At 43.7% G+C, this 18,979-nt stretch overlaps 1 protein-coding gene across 2 annotated transcripts; it reads right to left on the bottom strand.

Moving 5' to 3' along the window:
• Window positions 1-399: 399 nt before the first annotated feature.
• On the bottom strand, window positions 400-9,309 carry LOC139366612 (high mobility group nucleosome binding domain 6). 2 transcript variants are annotated; one of them, XM_071104301.1, is made up of 6 exons: window positions 8,825-9,309; window positions 7,854-7,883; window positions 7,687-7,716; window positions 3,857-3,910; window positions 2,588-2,713; window positions 400-1,275 (listed from the first exon to the last, which is right to left on the bottom strand). In XM_071104301.1, exons 1-6 carry the CDS (start codon window positions 8,837-8,839, stop codon window positions 1,228-1,230), a joined length of 303 nt encoding a protein of 100 aa, XP_070960402.1. In that variant the 5' UTR covers window positions 8,840-9,309; the 3' UTR covers window positions 400-1,227. The 2 variants fall into 2 exon arrangements, with proteins under 2 accessions (XP_070960402.1, XP_070960403.1); XM_071104302.1 differs by having other exon boundaries at window positions 7,854-7,880; window positions 8,825-8,998.
• Window positions 9,310-18,979: the final 9,670 nt, after the last annotated feature.

The raw sequence follows: 18,979 nt of genomic DNA, 5'->3' as shown, positions 1-18,979 counted from the left end.
GCCATAGAGCATTTTACCTAACAGAGCAGCTGTGAGGAGACATGTGGTTAACATTAACACTGTAGGTCCTAGTCCTGGACTAAACACACATCAAGGAGAACAGTTAATAAACCAGGACGGAGGCAGAACCCTAGGAGAACCAAGCATTTCACTACACCCGCAATAACATCTGCTAAATGTGTGTATGTGACCAATAAAATGAGATTTGAAAAGGCATGAGAATGGAGAATCCCGGAGTAGGATTAATGTTCCTGGAAAAAGTTTTCCTTCTGGATTAGTCAAGAGCTAATTTCACACCTGTGAGTGAAGCCACAACAGACCTATAACAGCCTTCACACAGAATAATATTTGAATTAAAACCCAACTACCCCAGGCTAGGATGTAAAAGACTCAACAGCGTTTTGAGGAAAATTGACAGGACTCGTTTTATTGGAGAATTCCAGAACATCAGAGGGACAGAGACTCCTGCACACGTCAGAGAACCTCTTATCTAAAAAAAACTGTGTGTTTAGAAAACCAGCAAGATGGAAAGCTGTTGCACACACGGCTGCTGTTACAGGGTCACCTAGGAGACATGCATGTCACTGTTACAGGGCCGCCTAGGAGACATGCATGTCACTGTTACAGGGCCGCCTAGGAGACATGCATGTCACTGTTACAGGGTCGCCTAGGAGACATGCATGTCACTGTTACAGGGTCGCCTAGGAGACATGCATGTCACTGTGCCCGGAATTTCTCTCTTCCTCTTCCTTATTGGACAACACACTTTCAACACGCTTAGAACATGTTTCATGTAAAAACAGGAACATTTAGACAAAGCAAAAGGAACTCACTGCACATAACAGACGGGATCAAAACAGTTAATTATCCAGGAATAAGGTAGAACCCTAGGAGAACCAACTGTGGAGGAGGGGGGCACAGGAACACACAACTCACTATGGGACGGGACGCGCTTTGCTTCCTACACAATCATGAAATGCTGTTTAATTAAAAAAGATTTTAGTGTGTTCATCTTGCCTGCAGATACTTTGTTGATATGACCACTGCAGATCTGCATTATATTACTCAGCTTTGCTTTGTGCTAAAAATCTGTACGGATAGTAGATAGTATACTTATAAAATCACTGATAAAAATATTCCTCTGTTAACAATACGCCTTGGAGGGGGACCACGAACACTGGGGCAGGCTGGGGGGGGGGGGTCGGAGGTCAGGGGTCGGCAGTGTTGCTACTCAGACTTGGCTTCCTCCTTCTCCGCCTCGGGAGCATCCTCCATCTGCAGGGTCAGAGGTTAGAGGTCAGTAGAACAACCTGACATTCCTGTTGGTAGTTTCTCATCCTAAAACAGGAGTTTATCTCTGCCATCAAGCTGACCAATGTCTTCTAATGTCCCTTTATGACCAGCCTCATGTCCTCTACAGTCCATGATGTCTTTCTGACCAGCCTCATGTCCTCTACAGTCCATGATGTCTTTCTAGTTCTTCCTAGGACCCTGTCTCTAGATCCATCCTTTATGTCTGCAATGACTGTCTTATACAAATATACCCGTTAATGACCATTGAATGTCTATGACCTGTCCTATGACTCTCTATACCTGTTAATGACCATTGAATGTCTGCCTATGACATGTCTTATGTATAGTAATGTACAGTATAGTAGTGTTTTTATTTAACCAAGCAAGTCAGTTATGAAGTGGTTATTATTTATAATGACGGCCTACCCCGGCCAAACCCTAACAACGCCGGGCCAATTGTGCGCCGCCCTACGGGATTCCCAATCACAGCCGGCTGTGATACAGCCTGGAATCAAACCAGGGTCTGTAGTGACGTCTCTAGCACTGAGATGCAGTGCCTTAGACCGCTGCGCCACTCGGGAGCCCATAGTATAGTAGTGTACAGTATAGGAGTTTATAGTAGTATATACTGTAGTAGTGTATAGTCGTGTACAGTATAGTGGTGAATAGTAGTGCACAGTACAGTAGTATACCGTACAGTAGTTTATAGTAGTGTATATTATAGTAGTATATACTGTAGTAGTGTAGTCGTGTACAGTATAGTGGTGAATAGTAGTGCACAGTACAGTAGTGTACAGTATAGTAGTGCACAGTACAGTAGTGCACTGTAGAGTAGTATATAGGATAGTAGTGCACTGTAGAGTAGTATATAGTATAGTAGTGCACTGTAGAGTAGTATATAGTAGTCTACAGTATAGTAGTATATAGTATAGTAGTCTACAGTATAGTAGTCTATAGTACTGTAGTCTATAGTACTGTAGTCTATAGTAGAGTAGTATATAGTATAGTAGTCTACAGTATAGTAGTCTACAGTACAGTAGTATATAGTACAGTAGTATATAGTACTGTAGTCTACAGTACAGTAGTATATTGTACTGTAGTCTACAGTACAGTAGTATATAGTACTGTAGTCTTCCTTTGCTCTTAGAGCATGGCAACACCAGGGTTGTGGGTTCGATTCCCACGGGGGACCAGTATGAAAATGTGCGCACTCACAACTGTAAGTCGCTCTGGATAAGAGCAACTGCTAAATGACTCAAAGGTTAAAAATGTCCAGTATAGTAATGTATATTACCTGGTTGGTCTTGGCATCTCCGTTCTCAGAGTGGTTCTCCTCAGCAGCTTCAGCCTCTGCGTTCTCCTTCGCTGCTGCCTTCTTAGTTTTCTTCTCCTCCTTCTTGTCGTTCACAGCCTTCTCTTTCTGGGTGGGGGGGTGGGGGGGGTGACAGACATTATCTACAGAGCCTTCGGAAAGTATTCAGACCCCTTGACTTTTTCCACATTTTAGGTTACAGCCTTATTCTAAAATGGATTAAATCTGTTTTTTTTGAGTGGCCCCGCACAAAACCCCATATTGACAAAGCAAAAACTGTTTTTTATACATTTTCTCCAGAGATGTTCGATTGGTTCTAAGTCCGGGCTCTGGCTGGGCCACTCAAGGAGATTCATAGACTTGTCCCTTAGCCACTCCTGCGTTGTCTTGGCTGTGTGCTTAGGGTCGTTGTCCTATTGGAAGGTGAACCTTCTCCCCAGTCTGATGTCCTGAGCGCTCTGGAGCAGATTTTCATCAAGGATCTCTCCGTACTTTGCGCCATTCACCTTTCCCTCGATCCTGACTACTCTCCCAGTCCCTGCCGTTGAAAAACAACCCAACAACATGATGCTTCCACCACCATACTTCACCATAGGGATGGTGCCAGGTTTCTTCCAGATGTGACACTTGGCATTCAGGCCAAAGACTTCAAGCTTGGTTTCATCAGACCAGAGAATCTTGTTTTTTCATGGTCAGAGTCTTTAGGTGCCTTTTACTGAGGAGTGGCTTCCGTCTGGTCACTCTACCATAAAGGCCTGCTTGGTGGAGTGCTGCAGAGATGGTTGTCCTTCTGGAAGGTTCTCCCATCTCCAAAGAGGAACTCTGGAGCTCTGTCAGAGTGACCATCGGGTTCTTGGTCACCTCCCTGATCAAGACCCTTCTCCCCCTATTGCTCAGTTTGGCCAGGCGGCCAGCTCTAAAACATTTGCAAAAAATCTAAAAACCTGTTTTTACTTTATCATTATGGGGTATTGTGTGTAGATTGATGAGGATGTATGTATTAATGTGCCCATTTTAGAATAAGGCTGTAACTTAACAACACTCTGAACACTCTCTCCAAAGGCACTGTATACTATGTTCATATGTATGCCTTCTCTTTCTGGAGAGGGGGGTTTGTAGTTATGTTTTTGTGATGATTCTGGGGTTTGTAGTTCTGTAATGCGATGTTCTAGTCTTTTGTTCTGTTTGATGGTTCTTGAGTTTGAAGTGACGTTGTGTGCAGCCCTGGGGTTTGTAGTTCTGTTCTCGTACCTTTGCTGGTTTCTCCTTCTTGGCCTTGGGTTCAGTCTTGGCTGGGGCTGGTTTCTGGAGAGAGAGAACAAACATCAGTCTCATGTGTTCTACAACCACTGATCATTCCTAGTTCTACTGACCAATAGGTGCTAAGGCTTCAGATCTACTGACCAATAGGAGCTAGGGCTTCAGATCTACTGACCAATAGATGCTAGGGTTTCAGATCTACTGACCAATAGATGCTAGGGCTTCAGATCTACTGACCAATAGGAGCTAGGGCTTCAGATCTACTGACCAATAGATGCTAGGGCTTCAGATCTACTGACCAATAGGAGCTAGGGCTTCAGATCTACTGACCAATAGGAGCTAGGGCTTCAGATCTACTGACCAATAGATGCTAGGGCTTCAGATCTACTGACCAATAGATGCTAGGGCTTCAGATCTACTGACCAATAGGTGCTAGCGCTTCAGATCTACTGACCAATAGGTGCTAGCGCTTCAGATCTACTGACCAATAGGTGCTAGCGCTTCAGATCTACTGACCAATAGATGCTAGGGCTTCAGATCTACTGACCAATAGGAGCTAGGGCTTCAGTGGGACTTTACTAACTGGTTGCATGATTTATAAACTGGTTAAGAGTTATGTAACCTGCTAAATATGTAATACATGTGTAATTAGCTAATTAGATAAGTGTAGTGTATGGTGTATGTGGAATACTGTAGTAGAGGTTATAAAGGTGTTATAATCTTTTACATAGCTAATAGACGCGTAATTAGGTGTATCAGTTTGTGTAATAACCTGGAATATAGTTATAAAACATGTCTAATAATATGGTCTAGTTATTGTAGCAGATGTTATCAAGGTGTACATGCTGTTGGAGCGAAGTTTAATTTAGCATGTGTAATTACCTGGTATATAGAGACAATACATGTGTAATACATGTGTAATTTCCTGCTATATAGAGACAATACATGTGTAATTACCTGCTATATAGAGACAATACATGTGTAATTACCTGCTATATAGAGACAATACATGTGTAATGCATGTGTAATTTCCTGCTATATAGAGACAATACATGTGTAATACATGTGTAATTACCTGCTGTATATAGTAATACGTGTGTAATTACCTGCTATATAGAGACAATACATGTGTAATACATGTGTAATTTCCTGCTATATAGAGACAATACATGTGTAATTACCTGCTATATAGAGACAATACATGTGTAATTACCTGCTATATAGAGACAATACATGTGTAATTACCTGCTATATAGAGACAATACATGTGTAATGCATGTGTAATTTCCTGCTATATAGAGACAATACATGTGTAATACATGTGTAATTACCTGCTGTATATAGTAATACGTGTGTAATTACCTGCTATATAGAGACAATACATGTGCAATTATCTGCTATATAGAGACAATACATGTGTAATACATGTGTAATTACCTGCTGTATATAGTAATACGTGTGTAACCTGCTATATAGAGACAATACATGTGTAATACATGTGTAATTAATTACCTGCTATATAGAGACAATACATGTGTAATACATGTGTAATTACCTGCTGTATATAGTAATACGTGTGTAATTACCTGCTATATAGAGACAATACATGTGTAATACATGTGTAATTTCCTGCTATATAGAGACAATACATGTGTAATACATGTGTAATTACCTGGTATATAGAGACAATACCTGCTATATATAGAGATATACCTGCTGTATATAGTAATACGTGTGTAACCTGCTATATAGAGACAATACGCGTGTAATTACCTGCTATATATAGAGACAATACATGTGTAATTACCTGCTATATATAGAGACAATACATGTGTAATTACCTGCTATATATAGAGACAATATGCGTGTAATTACCTGCTATATAGAGACAATACATGTGTAATTTCCTGCTATATAGAGACAATACATGTGTAATTACCTGCTATATAGAGACAATACATGTGTAATACATGTGTAATTTCCTGCTATATTGAGACAATACATGTGTAATACATGTGTAATTACCTGGTATATAGAGACAATACATGTGTAATACATGTGTAATTACCTGCTGTATATAGTAATACGTGTGTAATTACCTGCTATATAGAGACAATACATGTGTAATTATCTGCTATATAGAGACAATACTGCTGTATATAGTAATACGTGTGTAATTACCTGCTATATAGAGACAATACGCGTGTAATTACCTGCTATATATAGAGACAATACGCGTGTAATTACCTGCTATATATAGAGACAATACATGTGTAATTACCTGCTATATATAGAGACAATACATGTGTAATTACCTGCTATATATAGAGACAATATGCGTGTAATTACCTGCTATATATAGAGACAATATGCGTGTAATTACCTGCTATATAGAGACAATACATGTGTAATACATGTGTAATTTCCTGCTATATAGAGACAATACATGTGTAATACATGTGTAATTACCTGGTATATAGAGACAATACATGTGTAATACATGTGTAATTGCCTGCTGTATATAGTAATACGTGTGTAATTACCTGCTATATAGAGACAATACATGTGTAATTATCTGCTATATAGAGACAATACTGCTGTATATAGTAATACGTGTGTAATTACCTGCTATATAGAGACAATACGCGTGTAATTACCTGCTATATATAGAGACAATACATGTGTAATTACCTGCTATATATATAGAGACAATATGCGTGTAATTACCTGGTATATATAGAGACAATACATGTGTAATTACCTGGTATATATAGAGAGAATACATGTGTAATTACCTGCTATATATAGAGACAATATGCGTGTAATTACCTGGTATATATAGAGACAATACATGTGTAATTACCTGGTATATATAGAGACAATACATGTGTAATTACCTGGTATATATAGAGAGAATACGTGTGTAATTATTGTATGGTGATTGTAGCTGAGGTTGTGTTATTTGTCATATAGTGGTTGTATGATGTGTTATAAGGTGGTATATATAGAGAATACGTGTGTAATGATTGTATGGTGATTGTAGCTGAGGTTGTGTTATTTGTCATATAGTGGTTGTATGATGTGTTATAAGGTGGTATATATAGAGAATACGTGTGTAATGATTGTATGGTGATTGTAGCTGAGGTTGTGTTATTTGTCATATAGTGGTTGTATGATGTGTTATAAGGTGGTATATATAGAGAATACGTGTGTAATGATTGTATGGTGATTGTAGCTGAGGTTGTGTTATTTGTCATATAGTGGTTGTATGATGTGTTATAAGGTGGTATATATAGAGAATACGTGTGTAATGATTGTATGGTGATTGTAGCTGAGGTTGTGTTATTTGTCATATAGTGGTTGTATGATGTGTTATAAGGTGGTATATAGAGAGAATACGTGTGTAATGATTGTATGGTGATTGTAGCTGAGGTTGTGTTATTTGTCATATAGTGGTTGTATGATGTGTTATAAGGTGGTATATATAGAGAATACGTGTGTAATGATTGTATGGTGATTGTAGCTGAGGTTGTGTTATTTGTCATATAGTGGTTGTATGATGTGTTATAAGGTGGTATATATAGAGAATACGTGTGTAATGATTGTATGGTGATTGTAGCTGAGGTTGTGTTATTTGTCATATAGTGGTTGTATGATGTTATAAGGTGGTATATAGGTATTTGATGTGTTGTATGCTTAATTATAGTCTATAAATGTGCTTTAAGCTGCAATAAGAGGTTATAAATGTGTAAAAACTGGTGTATAGGTTATATGATGCGTCATAAGGTAGTATATAATGTCTGTATCGTAGCTGGTCTCACCGCTGATAACCGGGCGGATCTCCTCTGGGGCTGCAACAGGAAGAGAAAACATGTCAACACACACACTGTCAGAGACCAACTATGTTGAAACGGAGCTGATAAAGAATAGTAATTATAAGTGATGGGTTGTAGTTGAGGTCACAGTGTTAAGTCTGTCTCAGTCTCACCTCCTCCTTGACGTCCCCAGCGGCTCCCTGCTGAGGACAAACAACAAAAACAACTTTTATCACGAAAACACTTCTCTATAAGAGCAGGCAACAGTCTACGGTGACTCAAATTACACATTTATGAACTGTCAGGGAAGACCCCAGATAACTTTTAAATTTCAAGAAAAAAGTAAAAATGTCATAGATAATGTTAAAATAAACTTGTTTTTAGACCCATTAGATGGAAGTGTAATGTAATATTTGAGTTTTGTTAACAGTTTATATGTTTTGGGACCAGTAACACTGAAAGTTGGGGTCCTAAAGTATCTGTCTCTCTTTCTCCACTCTCTCCATCTCTCTCTTCTTTCTATGAGCTCAGGCAGGATTTGAAAACTCGCGCGGGACGGAATAAGCAAGAGGGAGGAGCAGAGTTAAGCCTCCGCAGCGCCGCCCGGCGGTAGAGACACGACACTGCAGCCACCTGGGACCATGAACAAAGACAAAAAATATACATTTGTATCGAAATAAGACGACGACTGCATCTTTTAACGATCAGAATTGAAACTATAGATACTAAAGCGAATTCTCGAGGTAATTTGGGGCGGATTGAGGGGAAAATGGCGGTAACTGAAGCGTTTCTGTTCGGTAGGTCGAAGAAGAGAGGAAGACTTGGGCTGCAAAGCATGGCTGCTGGTTGTGCTTTAACTACATGGAGACAGAGAGAGACTTCTGGCTTCCCAAAGGACAGCGACCGCCGGTCGCCAGACTTTTAAGCCCGCAAGCGATCAGAAAAATATGAATTTAAACATTTAAAAAAAAAATATATTTTTTAACATACCCTTCAAATAAATGCCGTCAATTCCCCAAAGAAATATGTTTATAATTAAGTAATCGTTGGAGGGGATGGCGCTCCACATTCATTTGCAAGCCATCAATAGCTGCCTGCTTTTCTTGTTTCACAATCCTCTCTAAATAGTCACCAAACTACGTACCTTTCTCTTGGGCATGTTGGATTCTTGGAGATTCTCTTTCAGATGGAACTATAAAGTGTTTAGCTAGCTAGCTGTTGTGAGTTAGGTGCATGTGAAGCCAAGTGTCTGCTGCTGCCTGGTCCGTGTAGTAAACACACAGGAACAGCCACCAGACTGGCTGAATGGGGGGAGGGGTGCGGCTAAACGCAGGATTGATGTGCTCTCCGCCAATTACGGAGCGCTATTCGCAGCTGCAGAACACGGAGAATTTGGGAACCGGTGATGTTCTTTACGCGCGAAGTGCTTCTAGCAAAGCGAGGGAAGGAAAAAAGAAAAAAATCACCATGAAATAATATCGAGCGCTTGATTAGTAGGTGCCCCTGCGAACAGATAACATGATTTGATAGGGTCTAGAGGTTGCGTTTAATTTATAGTCTTATTTCAATGAAACTCATAAAATAATCCCCCTCTATTCCCAGCATCATAAAACGACTGTCTCTACTCCATTATAACTTCTGCCCAAAACAAGGCGGAAAATACATTAACATTTGGCTTCGTGCTTGTGGCCAACATGGCGCCCTTCTAGCTCGACACATTTTTGTTTGTCGGCTTTTCTAAATTAATCTGAGGAGAGGGAACGTTTACGTCGCATCGTCCGGGCGCCTGTAGGTGGCTTCAGCTACAAAGCCCAGTGTGAATGAATGAGCAGTTCTCCCTGCACCCCTGGCGGCCGAGGACAGACTGCACACCTCACCAAAACATCCTCAGTCTTCTTCTCTTATCTAGTCAGACACACCGAATAGAGATAGAAAGGGCGGAATATGAATGATCACCTTCAAATGTGACCAACTAGCCTTGCATTACGTACTTCTATTAGCTATTGTAATTCACAGCCATTATCTCAACCTGGACTAAAATCCCAAAAGGGCCAGATGTACCGGTATTGTAGTGGGGATGCAGTGTTTCATGTATGCCACGGGAGGGCGCTCTGAGACGCCCTTTGACCGTCACCTGGTGCGACATTGCAACCAACTATAACTGGGTTCTATTATGACGTCATTCTAATGGATGCAACCCTGCTACTTCTTGATACATTGTTGCATTCAGTCACAAAATGGAGCTGAACGTTGAATTAAGTCAGACTGTGAAAATAGACATCACATTGACTGGACAGACTAGGACTAGAAGGTTATATTCATCTCTCTTGAAAGTTACAGTTCCTGACTCGATATCCACGCTTTTAGGCTATCGAGTCCGTGGTCGACTTTTTGCCACTGATTAAGTCACGGAGACATGATTCAACAAGTGAGGGAGTGAAATAACACCACTGCAAATACAACCTATATTTATGTTTATTTATTTTCCCTTTTGTACTTTAGCTATTTGCACATCGTTACAACACTGTATATATATATATATATATATATATACCTAACATGACATTTGAAATGTCCTTATTATTTTGGAACTTCTGTAAGTGTAATGTTCAAAGTTAATTTTTTATTGTTTATTATCTATTTCACTTGCTTTGGCAATGTAAACATGTGTTTTCCATTATGTACAATTGCACTAAATATTATTTGAATAATGCGAGATGTTAAATCCCAGCAGTCTTTAAAATGACATTCAGAAGATAAAGGTTTTCAATAGTTGTTTTTAATTCATAAAAACAATATTAATTGGAATATAATATTATAATGGAATATAACTAATAACAATAACTAGTAACTTAACTATTTATTCAGTGTAACATTGATGTGGCAACTCTTATGCTCTGCTATTGCACAATTCTAATTTGTACGTAGGTCACAAATTAAGCTATCCCCAGTAGAATTGGAGCACAACTCACGAGCCCATCACCTGCACTGTTCACACATAGTCTAGTCCCCACCAGTGACTGAAACAAAAATACACTGCGCATCCCATTCTTTGGTGGCTGATGTGGCTTGTTGTGTTGCAACAACCTTCTTTGAGACAAACTTTTTTGGAAGAACCTGCTTTGTTTTCTTAATCTCTCTATTTTCTTCTTGTTGATGTTTTTAAGGTGAGACTGTCAGTACAGCCTCAGACTCAGCCTTCCTGGACCTCGTCTCCTGGAGCCTTAGGGACAACTCCAATAAAATTGCTGCTGCTGTTGGTTGTTGGTTTAAGCAAAAACAAACCCACAACAACAAGAACTCATGAGTGTTAGTACAATAAACACTTTGTTCTAATCAAATCAAAAATCAAATCAAACTTTATTTTTCACATGCGCCGAATACAACAAGTGTAGATCTTACCATGAAATGCTTACTTACAAGCCCTTAACCAACAGTACAGTTCAAGAAAGAGTTAAGAAAATATTTACCAAATAAACTAAAGTAAAAAATAATAAAAAGTAACACAATAAAATAACAAAAACGAGGCTTTATACCGGTACCGAGTCAATGCATGGGGGTACAGGTTAGTTGAGGTAACTGTTATATGTAGGTAGGGATATGCATAGCCTATGCATAGATAATAAACAGCAAGTAGCAGCTGTGTAAAAACAAATGAGGAGGGGTGGTCAATGTAAATAGTCCGGTAGCAATTTGATTAATTGTTCAGCAGTCTTATGGCATGGGGGTAGAAGCTGTTAAGGAGCCTTTTGGTCCTAGACTTGGTGCTCCGGTACTGCTTGCCGTGCGGTAGCAGAGAAAACAGTCTATGACTTGGGTAACTGGAGTCTGACAACTTTTTGGGCTTTCCTATTACTATATACCAGGTATTATGACACCACCTATTATATAGGTCTTGGATGGCAGGAAGTTTGGCCCCAGTGATGTACTGGGCTGTACGCATTACACTCTGTAGTGCCTTATGGTAAGATGCCAAGCAGTTGCCATACCAGCCGGGGATGCAACCGGTTAGGATGCTCTCATTGATGCAGCTGTAGAACATTTTGAGGTTCTGGGGACACATGCTAAATCTTTTCAGTCTCCTGAGGGGGAAAAGGTGTTGTCGTGCAATTTTAACGACTGTTTTGGTATGTTTGGACCATGATAATTAATTAGTTGGTGAAGTGGACATTAAGAAACTTGAAACTCTCGACCCACTCCACTACAGTCCAGTCTATATTAATGGGGGCCTTTGTCTTGCTCACATTGATGGAGAGGGTGTTGTCCTGGCACCACACTGTCAGGTCTCTGTCCTCCTCCCTATAGGCTGTCTCGTCGGTGATCAGGCCTACCACTGTTGTGTTGTCAGCAAACTTAATGATGGTGTTGGAGTTGTGTGTGGCCATGCAGTCATGGATGAACAGGGAGTACAGGAGGGGACTAAGTACACACCCCTGACCGGCCCCCGTGTTGAGGACGTGTTGTTGCCTATCCTCTCCACCTGGGGGCCGCCCGTCAGGAAGTCCAAATCAAATTTATTTATAAAGCCCTTCGTACATCAGCTGATATCTCAAAGTGCTGTACCGAAACCCAGCCTAAAACACCAAACAGCAAGCAATGCAGGTGTTGAAGCATGTTGGCTAGGAAAAACTCCCTAGAAAGGCCAAAACCTAGGAAGAAACCTAGAGAGGAACCATGCTATGAGGGGTGGCCAGTCCTCTTCTGGCTGTGCCGGGTGGAGATTATAACAGAACATAGCCAAGATGTTCAAATGTTCATAAATGACCAGCATGGTCAAATAATAGGTCTGGGACAGGTAGCACGTCCGGTGAACAGGTCAGGATTCCATAGCCGCAGGCAGAACAGTTGAAACTGGAGCAGCAGCATGGCCAGGTGGACTGAGGACAGCAAGGAGTCATCATGCCAGGTAGTCCAGAGGCATGGTCCTAGGACTTAGGTCCTCCGAGAGAGAGAAAGAAAGAGAAAATTAGAGAGAGCATACTTAAATTCACACAGGACACCGGATAAGACAAGAGAAGTACTCCAGATATAACAAACTGACCCTAGCTCCCCAACACAAACTACTGCAGCATAAATACTGAAGGCTGAGACAGGAGGGGTCAGGAGACACTGTGGCCCCATCCGATGATACCCCCGGACAGGGCCAAACAGGAAGAATATAACCCCACCCACTTTGCCAAAGCACAGCCCCCACACCACTAGAGGGATATCTTCAACCACCAACTTACCATCCTGAGACAAGGCTGAGTATAGCCCACAAAGATCTCCGCCATGACACAACCCAAGGGGGGGGGGGCGCCAACCCAGACAGGAAGATCACATCAGTGACGCATCCCTCCCAGGGACGGTATGAAAGAGCCCCAGTAAGTCAGTGACTCAGCCCCTGTAATAGGGTTAGAGGCAGAGAATCCCAGTGGAAAGAGGGGAACCGGCCAGGCAGAGACAGCAAGGGCGGTTCGTTGCTCCAGAGCCTTTCCGTTCACCTTCACACTCCTGGGCCAGACTACACTCAATCATATGACCCACTGAAGAGATGAGTCTTCAGTAAAGACGTAAAGATTGAGACCGAGTTTGCGTCTCTCACATGGGTAGGCAGACCATTCCATACAAATTGAGCTCTATAGGAGAAAGCCCTGCCTACAGCTGTTTGCTTAGAAATTCTAGGGACAATTAGGAGGCCGTAGCGTACATGTAGGTATGTACGGCAGGACCAAATCAGAGAGATTGATGCCGACAGAGATGGCCGCCTCGCTTCGCGTTCCTAGTAAACTATGCAGCAATTTTTTTTTACGTGTTATTTCTTACATTGGTACCCCAGGTAATCTTAGGTTTTATTACATACAGTCGGGAGGAACTACTGAATATAAGAGCAACGTCAACTCACCATAATTACGACCAGGAATATGATTTTCCCGAAGAGGATCCTGTGTTCTGCCTTCCACCCTGGACAATGGATCAGATCACAGCCAACGACCCAAAACAACGATGTCGTAAAAGAGGCAAACGAAGCAGTCTTCTGGTCAGGCTCCAGAGACGGGAACATCGCGCACAGACGGGCACATCGCGCGAGTAGCATACTACTCGCCAATGTCCAGTCTCTTGACAACAAGGTTGATGAAATCCAAGCAAGGGTAGCAGTCCAGAGAGACATCAGAGACTGTGACGTTCTTTGCTTCAAGGAAACATGGCTCACTCGAGAGACGCTAACTGAGTCGGTGCAGCCAGCTGGTTTCTTCACGCATCCCGCCGACAGAAACAAGCATCTTTCTGGTAAGAAGAGGGGCGGGGGGGTATGCCTTATGATTAACGAGACGTGGTGTGATCATAGCAACATACAGGAACTCAAGTCCTTCTGTTCACCTGACTTAGAATTCCTCACAATCAAATGTCGACCGCATTATCTACCAAGGGAATTCTCTTCGATTATAATCACAGCCGTATATATTCCCCCCCAAGCAGACACATCGATGTCCCTGAACAAACTTTATTTGACTCTATGCAAACTGGAAACCACATATCCTGAGGCTGCATTCATTGTAGCTGGGGATTTTAACAAGGCTAATCTGAAAACAAGGCTCCCTAAATTATATTAGCATATCGATTGCGCAACCAGGGCTGGTAAAACCCTGGATTATTGCTATTCAAAATTCCACGGCGCATATAAGGCCCTCCCCCCACCCTCCTTTCGGAAAGCTGACCACGACTCCATTTTGTTGCTCCCAGCTGACAGACAGAAACTAAAACAAGAAGCTCCTGCGCTCAGGTCTGTTCCACGCTGGTCCGACCAATCTGATTCCACTCTTCAAGACTGCTTTGATCACATGGATTGGGATATGTTCCTCATTGAGTCAAACAACAACATTGACGAATAAGCTGATTCGGTGAGCGTGTTCATTAGAAAGTGCATTAACGTGTCATACCCATAGCAACGATTAAAACATTCCCAAACCAGAAACCGTGGATTGATGGCAGCATTTGCGTGAAACTGAAAGCGTGAACCACTGCTTTTAACCAGGGCAAGGTGACCAGAAACATGACCGAATACAAACAAGATAAGCGTCAGTATAGAGACAAAGTAGAGTTGCAATTCAACAGCTCAGACACGAGAGGAATGTGGCAGGGTCTACAGTCAATCACGGATTACAAAAATAAAACCAGTCCCATCACAGACTCCAATGTCTTGCTCCCAGACAGACTAAACAACTTCTTTGTCCGCTTTGAGGACAATACAGTGCCACTGACACGGCCCGCAACCAAAACCTGCGGACTCTCCTTCACTGCAGCCGACGTGAGTAAAACATTTAAATGTGTTAACCCTCGCAAGGCTGCAGGCCCAGACGGCAGGCCCAGACGGCATCCCCAGCCGCGTTCTCAGAGCATGCGCAGACCAGCTGGCTGGTGTGTTTACGGACATATTCAATCAATCCTTATCCCAGTCTGCTGTTCCCACATGCTTCAAGAGGGCCACCATTGTCCCTGTTCCCAAGAAAGCTAAGGTAACTGAGCTAAACGACTACAGCCCCGTAGCACTCACTTCCGTCATCATGAAGTGCTTTGAGAGACTAGTCAAGGACCATATCACCTCCACCCTACCTGACACCCTAGACCCACTCCAATTTGCTTACCACCAAAAATAATCACAACCACACTGCCCTAACCCATCTGGACAAGCCAGGTATGTTCTGAGGGAAAAGTGGGATTTCTTATAAGCGTCCGGATTAGTGTCCCGCTCCTTGAAAGCGTAAGCTCTAGCCTTTAGCTCGATGGAGATGTTCCCTGTAATACATGGCTTCTGGTTGGGATATGTACGCACAGTCACTGTGGGGACGACGTCGTAAATGCGCTTATTGATGAAGCCGATGACTGAGGTGGTGTACTCCTCAATGCCATTGGATGAATCCCAAACATATCCCACCACCTCTATAAGCAACTATATATTCCCTAAAATGAGTGCTGATATGTATTTTTCTTACCAACATTTGGAGCAGGTAGGCTGCAGGCTGTAGGTTGTGGTGGAGTTTCGGTGTTAAGGTGGTGGTGGTAGAGCTAGTGGTGGAGGTGATGGTGGTAGAGCTGGTAGTGGTGGTAGAGCTAGTTGTGGCGGTAGAGCTAGTGGTGGTGGTGGAGGTAGAGCTAGCGGTGGTGACAGCGACACACCTCAGTAATATGAAGCTATATGTCATCAGACGGGAACAGACCTCAATAATATGAATCTACAGTAGATGTCACCAGACAGGGATATTGTTGTGGTGGTAGAGCTAGTGGTGGTGGCGGTAGAGCTAGCGGTGGTGACAGCGACACACCTCAGTAATATGAAGCTATATGTCATCAGATGGGAACAGACCTCAGTAATATGAATCTACAGTAGATGTCACCAGACAGGGATATTGTTGTGGCGGTAGAGCTAGTGGTGGTGGTAGAGCTAGTGGTGGTGATGTTAGAGCTACTGCTGGTGGTGGTTACGGTAGAGCTAGTGCTGGTGGTGGTAGAGCTAGTCGTAGCGGTAGAGCTAGTCGTGGCGGTAGAGTAAGTGGTGGTAGTAGAGCTAGTGGTGGGGGTAGTAGAGCTACTGGTGGTGGTATAGCTAGTGGTGGTGGTATAGCTGGTAGAGCTAGTGCTGGTAGAGTTGGTGGTAGAAATGGTAGAACTAGTGGTGGTGGTGGTGGAGCTAGTGGTGGTGGAGCTAGTGGTAGATCTAGTAGAGATAGTGGTGGTGGAAAGAGTTAGTTGTGGTGGTAGAGTTTGTGTTGGTGTTAGAGCTAGTGGTGGTGGAAGATCTAGTGGTGGTAGAGCTGGTGGTGGTGGCGGTAGAGCTAGTGGTAGTACAGCTAGTGGTGATGGTAGAGCTAGTGGTGGTGGTAGATCTAGTTGTGGTGGTGTTGGAGCAAGTGGTGGTGGTAGAGCTAGTGGTGGAGGTGATGGGAGAGCTAGTAGTAGCTGTAGAGCTGGTGGTGGTGGAGCTAGTGGTGGTGGTGGTACAGCTAGTCGTGGCGGTAGAGCTAGTCGTGGTGGGAGAGCCATTGGTGGTGGTAGAGCTAGTTGTGGTGGTAGTAGAGCTAGAGGTAGAGTTAGTGGTGGTGGTAGAGCTAGTGATGGTAGAGCAGGTAGAGCTAGTGGTGGTGATAGAGCTAGTGGTGGTGGTGGTGGAGCTTGTGGTTTTGGTGGTGGAGTTAGTGGTGGTGGTGGTGGAGGTAGGGGTGGTGATGGTGGAGCTAGTGGTGGTGATGGTGGAGCTAGTGGTAGATCTAGTAGAGATAGTGGTGGTGGTAGAGCTAGTGGCGGTAGAGCTGGTAGAGCTACTGGTGGTGGAATAGTTATTGGTGGTGGTAGAGCTAGTGGTGGTGGAATAGCTAGTGGTGGTAGATCTGGTAGAGCTAGTGGTGATGGTATTGGAGCTAGTGGTGGTAGAGCTAGCGATTGTGGTAGAGCAAGTGGTAGTGGAGGAGCTAGTGGTGGATCAAGTAGAGCTAGTGGTGGTGGGAGAGCTGGGGTTAGCGGTATAGTTTGTGGTGGCGGTAGAGCTAGTGGTGGTGGCGGTAGAGCTAGTGGTGGTGGCCGGAGAGCTAGTGGTGGTGGCCGGAGAGCTAGTAGTGGCAGTAGAGCTAGTGGTGGTGGCGGGTGAGCAGGTAGTGGCAGTAGAGCTAGTGGTGGTTGCAGGAGAGCTAGTAGTGGTGGTAGAGCTAGTGGTGGTGGCGGTAGAGCTAGTGGTGGTGGTAGTAGAGCTATTGGTGGTGGTAGTAGTAGAGCTAGAGGTTGAGTTAGTGGTGGATGTAGAGCTAGTGGTGGTAGTGGTGGTAGATATGGTCAAACGGGTGGTGGTGGCGGTTGAGCTAGTGGTGGTGGCGGTTGAGCTAGTGGTGGTGGCCGGAGAGCTAGTGGTGGTGGTTTGAGAGCTAGTAGTGGCAGTAGAGCTAGTGGTGGTGGCGGTAGAGCTAGTGGTGATGGTGCTAGAGCTAGTGGTGGTGGCAGGAGAGCTAGTAGTGGTGGTAGAGCTAGTGGTGGTGGTAGAGCTAGCAGTGATGGTAGAGCTAGCGGTGATGGTAGATCTAGTGGTGGTGGAGCTAGTGGTGGATGTAGTACAGCTAGTGGTGGTGGTAGAGCTAGTAGTGAGGGTGTTGGAGCTAGTGGTGGTAGAGCTAGTGGTGAATCTAGAAGAGCTAGTGGTGGTGGTAGAGCTAGTGGTGGTGGTGCTAGAGCTAGTGGTGGTGGCAGGAGACCTAGTAGTGGTGGTAGAGCTAGTGGTGGTGGTAGATCTAGTAGTGGTGGTAGAGCTAGTGGCGGTGGTAGAGCTAGTGGTGAATCTAGAAAAGCTAGTGGTGAATGGAGTAGAGCTAGTGCTGGTGGTAGAGCTAGTAGTGAGTGTGTTGGAGCTAGTGGTGGTAGAGTTAGTGGTTTTGGTAGTGCTAGTGGTGGTGATAAATCTGCTGTAACTAGTAGGTTGTAGAGCTAGTTGTGGTGGTGTTAGAGCTAGTGGTGTTGGTGGGAGAGCTAGTAGTGGAGGTAGAGCTAGGTGTGGTGGTGCTAGAGCTAGTGGTGGTGGCAAGAGAGCTAGTAGTGGTGGTAGAGCTAGTGGGGGTGGCGGTAGAGCTATTGCTGGTGGTGGTGGTGTTAGAGCTAGAGGTTGAGTTAGTGGTGGTAGATCTAGTGGTGGTAGTGGTGGTAGATATGGTCAAACGAGTGGTGGTGGTGGTGGATCTAGTGGTGGTGGTGGTGGTGGAGCTAGTGGTGGTGATAGTGGAGCTAGTAGTGGTGATGGTGGAGCTATATGTGGTGATGGTGGAGCTAGTGGTAGATCTAGCAGAGATAGTGGTGGTGGAAGAGTTCGTGGTGGTGGTAGAGCTAGTGGTGATGGTGTTAATATTGTGGTGGTGGAATAGTTATTGGTGGTGGTAGAGCTAGTGGTGGTAGAGCTGGTAGAGCTAGTGGTGATGTTATTGCGCTAGTGGTGGTAGAGCTAGTTGTGGTGGTGGAGCTAGTGGTGGACCTATTAGAGCTGGGGTTGGCGGTAGAGTTTGTGGTGGCGGTAGACTTTGTGGTGGCGGTAGAGCTAGTGGTGGTGGCAGTAGAGCTAGTGGTGGTGGTGGGAGAGCTTGTAGTGGCGTTAGAACTAGTGGTGGTGGTGTTAGAGCTAGTGGTGGTAGAGCTGGTAGAGATAGAAGTGGTGGTGTTGGAGTAAGTGGTGGTAGTAGAGCTAGTTGTGGTAGTAGAGCTAGCGATGATGGTAGATCTAGTGGTGGTGGAGCTAGTGGTGGATGTAGTACTGCTAGTGGAGGTGGTAGAGCTAGTAGTGAGGGTGTTG

This window comes from Oncorhynchus clarkii, chromosome 14 (genome assembly GCF_045791955.1).
Source record: "Oncorhynchus clarkii lewisi isolate Uvic-CL-2024 chromosome 14, UVic_Ocla_1.0, whole genome shotgun sequence".
Classification (NCBI taxonomy): Eukaryota; Metazoa; Chordata; class Actinopteri; order Salmoniformes; family Salmonidae; genus Oncorhynchus; species Oncorhynchus clarkii.
The sequence above is the reverse complement of the archived record's forward strand: the minus strand, read 5'-3'. Positions and strand labels throughout refer to the sequence as shown.